Source organism: Citrus sinensis, chromosome 6 (genome assembly GCF_022201045.2).
Source record: "Citrus sinensis cultivar Valencia sweet orange chromosome 6, DVS_A1.0, whole genome shotgun sequence".
Taxonomy (NCBI): domain Eukaryota; kingdom Viridiplantae; phylum Streptophyta; class Magnoliopsida; order Sapindales; family Rutaceae; genus Citrus; species Citrus sinensis.
The window spans coordinates 25,478,486-25,484,800 of record NC_068561.1 but is presented as its reverse complement, the minus strand read 5'-3'; the positions used below and the strand labels follow the sequence as shown (position 1 = coordinate 25,484,800).

Below are 6,315 nucleotides of genomic sequence, written 5' to 3'. Positions count from 1 at the left end.
GTAGCATAAATATTTTTTGTTTGATTACAAATCTTATGGACCAAAATCATTTCCATCATCTCCTTTTAACATGTTAATTTTTCCATTAAAGATGAAGTAGTGAAAAAAGTTTGTTTTTAAGTCATTATTACAACTGTTAGCCGGCATTTATTTCTCTAAACGTGGCAAAATTGAACTGAATAAAATGTCTGTCCACATACTGAAAACTCATTTTAGAAAGACACCTCAACAGCCACGTGCCCAACATTTTGTTGTACATATATATAGGTCTTAGAAAATGAGAGATCATATCATCCTCAACGCTGATATCCCTATGATGTCACCAACCACAGTGCCTAATCTTGTAGAAGGAACAACCCAGCAACCGGGCCACATGCTCATCCAAGAATTCAAGATGGAGAGGCCACCGGAGGGAGCAAACTCGTCAGAGTGTATAGCTAGCCATATTAGTTCGGGTTTACTAAATACAAGCTTTTTTACGCAATTTAATCCTATGCAAAACTTCTATTAAAAGAGAATAAAGGAATTCGCCGCAATTTTTGTTTTTTTCTGAACAACAGAGTCTGCAAAAAAAAAAAAAAAAAAAGTACCAAGATATTGACCTTTATGCTCTTTATAGGTGATTTTTTTTCAGCATTTAATCTTATTTGTTTATAGTTCTATCAGAATCTTAGTATCTTATCAATGAACTTGTCATATTATGAATTGTCATTTTCTTAATAAATTTATGTTCATTGTATTATTTAAGAAAAAAACATCTTATTCTTTTTCCATTTTAGAAAAAATAAAATGCTAAAGTAGTTAAAATAATCATGTATTACTGTATCTCGTCTTCATTCTTATCTCTTCTCAAGGGGAAGATTCGCTTATTAATTATATTGAAATTGATAATATTAAAACTAAACAATCGTTGTTCATTATTTTTAGTTCATGGGGAAGATGAGGAGTGAGGAAAGATGATTTGTAGGGGGCAGGAAGGTAACTTCCTTAGGATAGTCTAATCAGCTCTGACCGCAACTATTAAAAAGTAAAAACTAAAGCAAGCAACAACAATGCCACAATAAGCAAAAGAAAAGTCGAGAGCCAAAAAGTGTAATTATGTGGCAGAAAGAACCATTACGCGTCCAACTCTCAGCAGCACTCGAGGTTAATTTATTAATCCTCTAGACTAGCTAGCGGACAAATAATATTGGATGCTGAGGTTTTATATCACCTTCGGTTACATTTTAGTTTTAGCCTATATAACAAGCCTCACTCTCTTTGGATTGCTCACATCAAAGCCAGTACCATTGTAGCAGATCAAGAAGAAGGAATACATCTCAGTAATTTCTTCATTTTTCATAAACTTCCTTTCTCTTTAATTTAATTCAAGAAATAATGCTCTTGTTTCTATGGTTTCATCGTTAAAATCTTCATCTCTTGCATCTTTGATATGTAGTCTTTAGACTGTTTTCTTGTTTGTTTTCAACAGGTCTTTTGTGTTCTTAATTGTATCCATTATGGTGGTTTCTTGTTTGTTTCAAAAAAAGGCTCATTGTTTTTTTAACGTTGCCCTTATATATTATTATTACGAAGGCCAGCTTAGGATTCCCATTTCCTGAAGCTTTGTCAGTCCTAATTTGTTTGTTTTGCATGCAAGAAAATTTGAGCTTCTTTTTGTGACTGCTACTTTCTATCTCATTTTCTGGGGAAACACTCACTTTATTATCATTTTTGTTTTTATTTTTTTAGCATATAGGTTTTCCGAGAATGAGTGATCATATAATCGTCAAGGCTGAAAGCATTATGACCTTGAAGATTGTTGACAACGGCGCTGGTGATGGCAGCGTATCAAATGAGAGATCGGAGTGCCGTGTTTGCCAGGAGGAGGACTTCATCCATAAAATGGAGGCTCCTTGTGGTTGCAAGGGCACCATCCAGGTAACCTCACCATCATTAATTCATCATATATGTATATATGTATATCTGCATGTACCGGCCTGCTGTTTTAATTCTGATTATTCGTAGCTTCTTGCTCTATATATAGTTTGCCCACAGGAAATGCATCCAAAAATGGTGCAATGCAAAGAAGAAAATGATTTGTGAAATCTGCCACCAGGTATGCATACATTATATGCAAGTTTATTAATAATTAATTCAGAAACTGCTTTAATTGATTAATTCTTCTTATACATGCTTCTATTAATTTGTTGTACACTTACAGGATTATAGGCCTGGTTATCAGACCCCCGGCTATCGGGTCCCTCAGCCCAGGCAAGCTGATGATGCCGCTTCTCTACATTTTGTATATGAAGCGTAAATAATAAATCTGTACATTTATTGACATAAAAATTAAGCATCAAATTTGAATTATTTGCCTTACAGCGACCCATTTGCTTTCGTTGCCTATGGGGGAAGGCCGTTGGCTTACTCACCTATTGCTCAAGCTGAAGCTCGGCGCCTTTTGAATCAATTTGAAAATGCTGATCGTCAAGAATCTGAATCTGCTTCTTCATTTATGTGCACTGCCTTTCTTGCGGTATTTAGTTTCTCTATTTACAATCATTAATTTTGATAATAAATTCGAAAGTTGTACATTCGGTCTTAATTTATTTTTTCTTCTGTTAATTCTTATTACGAGGTTCAACTCCCCTGTTTCTGCAATGCAATGGTATGTAACAAAATTATTCTTTCGTTGTATGAAAAAAGAAATTAATGATATTAATTTCATGTTTAATTACTTAATTAATTCTCGGACTAAATTAAATGAGGTACTTCTCTATATCTAGCTAGTATACTGATTGTGCTTGGCATGCAGCTCGTAACTCTGATGCTGTTCATGGATATTTTCATCAATCACCACGCTCAGAGCAAAGATGATGTCAAAACCAAGTGCTATGTAAGACGAAATTTCATTCATAAACATACACCAACGCACACTGAAGACTTTTTTTTTTCCTCTCCTCTTCATTTTTACTTGTACTAACATCATGAATATCTCCTATGATGATGATGCTTCACGCAGCTGGCATTGGGTCTCTTAATTTATCTGATAACGTTTGTGGTCGTGTACAACAAAAGCTTCCCCCCGAGGCCTGTTATTATAGTACACATCACTCTCTTTTATCTCCAACTTATTGTATTTTCTAAAGATGAGTTAAGTTCTTCATAGGTGCAAACGCATGGGCATTTCACAAAGTGCGGACGTTAACACTTGAGAATTATTACTCTTATGATTGCTCCTTTTGACAATACACAAACTACAACTCTGTGATCAGGGAAGTAGCAACAGCAATGCAAGTGAAGAAATAGCTGTTGTGATAGATGGAGAGAACAATGGTGCTGATAATGCGGCGAGTGATGGTCAGCAGAATGAAGAAGGAAGCCTTCAATCTGAACGAGTTCCCCTGCACTTTTGAATGCCATTGACAGATAGTATATAATAAATAGCTGTGTTTAAATTTAGAAAGCAAGACTGCTTATCATGCAAGCCTATGTCTCTTAATGCTTTGTTTTGCAAGACTCCAGTAACTTGAATGTTTTATTGTTATTATTTTATCTGCCTAGAACAAATCTTATTTAATCTTTTAGGTTTTAGTATAATTTAGACGCATGCATTTTCTTGTAGCTGATTAACAATTTTCGCACAAGTGATGCTATGCATATTTAGTTGGGATACTTGTATTCTTACTGAATCATCATCACTAATAGAAATTCACAATTTGGATTAAAAATGATAAGATATAATTAATTGAACCGGTTAAATAACGATACTTCATTTGCTACATCAATTATGATACAAATTAACTATTCGAACTAAGTAGGTATAGCATTATTATTTCCACACTAGTGGTATCTTCAGAAGTCAGATTGCATATAGCTCGTAAGTAATTTTCATCATCATTAGGTTTGTTTTTATTTGTCTCTATTTTTTAATTCAATGGAAATTTTCTCAAATGAAAGAAAAAGTGGAGAAAAAACGAGGAAAATTTAAAATTCTTTTTTTATTTAGAGAAAACACAAAGGGAAAATTTATCATTACAACATTTTAATTTCTTTTAATGGTGTTAGAAATTTAGTTTTACACCCCATATTTTTAGAATCTTTATTGTCCAATATTTATAGACTAGACTCTATCAATTCTGGCCTCTCAAATTTTACCACCTTAGCATTTTTAACACCCCAATTCTCAATTTAGTACTTGGCCCAGCCTAATTACCGAGAAGAAATCCTTGAAACATAGCTATTGCCTATGGCTACAAACCCGGGAGCTGCAGGGACAACCTAAATGGCTTGATTTGGGCCCCCAATTAAGAGCGGTGAACAATAATTATACAGGTCTGCAGACTGCACATTGGACAGCCACCACAAAAGGGCCGCCAAAGTCTACCTAGACCTGGATATCTATTTGCATTTTCCAAAAGCATATGCGTTCCAACTTCTAAGCATCAACTGAGGAAATCCCAATGAAAAGAAGCTAGAAATAGAATGGTCAGGTCATCATCAAATTCATTAAACTTGCTTCGAACATGCGCATGAGATAAAGTTTCTTGCTTTATTGCGCTTTACACACCACTCTGCCTCCTTATAAATATAATGGCAGCCAAAAGCAAAAAGTAGAATGAGTAGAGCTCATCAGCCCAAGCTTCTATGTGCATTATTATCCATCAATCTTGATTTTCATGTATCACTCGGCACCACGCTGCCCTTATATTTCGGGCACACAATTGGAGTTGCAGAACCTCATCCTTTTGTCCATTAACTGAAAAGCTGCAAAATCATGCATAGAAGGTATGTATAATAATATCATCACCACTCCGTCTTTTTCCCCCACTTTTAAGGCCCTAGCTAGCAGTTTTGCTGCCTCAATATTTTACCAAAACAAGAAGCTTAACAGTAAATAAGAAACTTCATTGACATTGTAATATGATAATACATCATAGATTAGCCACTCTCATTTAGAGGAGGTTAATCCTTAATCCTCAAGGAGTGACTCACATCAAAAGAAACCCCCACATATAGGAAAAAGGGGCTGGCCGGTGCGTATTGAACTTTGAAGTTAGTAAGTAATAGTCGAACAACATCACAGTGGCTGTGATGATAATACAACAAAACGAAACTTAAAATAGGTGACGATAAAGAGGAAGAGATTTTGAAAGCGAAGAGCTGACTGCTTAAGGGCATTTAGGTCCTCCTTCCTTGGTCTTCCAATTGTTGTAGCAAGGGCACACAGCCTTGTTGCCATAGTAGCCAGGGGGCACACACAGACACTTCTTGCAGCACTTGTTGCAAAAGAATAGGCATGGCTTGCGGTATTGGGTCTGGCTGCATCTCGTATCACATTTTCCAGGGCATTCTGGTCATTCCAGACACATGTGATTTGAGAATTCTTTATTATAAATAAAAAAATAAACAAATAGTCAAAAAAATAAAACCATCATTATCTTTTGTAACTTTCGAAGAGTTTTGACCACACTTGGACTCTCTGCTCTACCCACATACATCGGTCATTGTGCTTTTTGCTTTTTGGAAGTGAATAATTAATGGAAAACGGTTATTTGAGACTTGAGAAACTTACGGTAGCTCTTGACAGTCCCAGGTCCGTAATGTTTCTGAAAATTACAAAATGCACAGCATCTAATCAGTTTCTTGCAAATGCAACCCTCAAGGGTTTACAAAAAATCAGTCTTTTTTCTGCGACGAAGTTGAGAAAAATGTACAAGAGAGAGATGTATTACCGAATCATAGTGCCGACCTCCCTGCCCATTTGCTGCCACGACCTGCATTAGGGTAAATAAAGAAAATATTTGTCATCTAAGAAGCTCTAAAAAAAGTTCATACAAGAGTGAAAAATTAAAATTATTAGGATATGTGTGTTCTTTTTCTTTTTCTTTTTCTTTTTTTTTTGGAGGGGGTGGTTACCATTGTTTGAAGCATGGAGATGGCAAAGAGAGCAGCCAAGATGAAGATGGCAAACGATTTAGCCATGGCCCTTAAACTTGCTACAAATTAACAAACAAACCCCTCTTAAAGTGGAACAGGACTCGAAACAAGCACAAGAGAGAAACAAGAAATTGTAAAGGCTGAAGAGGGGTTGGTTTTGCTCGAAGGAAGCTACGTGATGTGGGGCTTAAATAGGAAGAGGGAAATTCTATTTTAAGTGAGAAAGCATTGGATGTGTTTTACTCGTACAATATGATTGAACTTTTTTTTATGATCTGAATCTGATCATGGTATTTTTATTTTCTAGATTCAGATTTGCACATTTTGGATTGGAACCTGGTATAAATATTAAGCATGGTTTATTAGAAAATCTCTTTAGAGTGAGTGTGGGAT

The 6,315-nt window shown here is 35.4% G+C and overlaps 2 protein-coding genes across 2 annotated transcripts; one reads left to right on the top strand and one right to left on the bottom strand.

Moving 5' to 3' along the window:
- The first annotated feature begins 1,167 nt into the window (after positions 1-1,167).
- Positions 1,168-3,537, top strand: LOC102612080 (uncharacterized). Its single transcript, XM_025099592.2, has 9 exons — positions 1,168-1,322; positions 1,732-1,920; positions 2,027-2,098; positions 2,204-2,253; positions 2,365-2,518; positions 2,621-2,650; positions 2,798-2,878; positions 3,005-3,085; positions 3,258-3,537. The coding sequence occupies exons 2-9, from the start codon at positions 1,750-1,752 to the stop codon at positions 3,396-3,398; spliced, it is 780 nt and encodes a 259-aa protein (XP_024955360.1). The 5' UTR covers positions 1,168-1,322; positions 1,732-1,749; the 3' UTR covers positions 3,399-3,537.
- Positions 3,538-4,869: 1,332 nt separating this feature from the next.
- LOC102611788 (gibberellin-regulated protein 4) lies at positions 4,870-6,103 on the bottom strand. Its single transcript, XM_006482532.3, has 4 exons — positions 5,902-6,103; positions 5,718-5,759; positions 5,558-5,591; positions 4,870-5,335 (listed from the first exon to the last, which is right to left on the bottom strand). The coding sequence occupies exons 1-4, from the start codon at positions 5,965-5,967 to the stop codon at positions 5,154-5,156; spliced, it is 324 nt and encodes a 107-aa protein (XP_006482595.1). The 5' UTR covers positions 5,968-6,103; the 3' UTR covers positions 4,870-5,153.
- Positions 6,104-6,315: the final 212 nt, after the last annotated feature.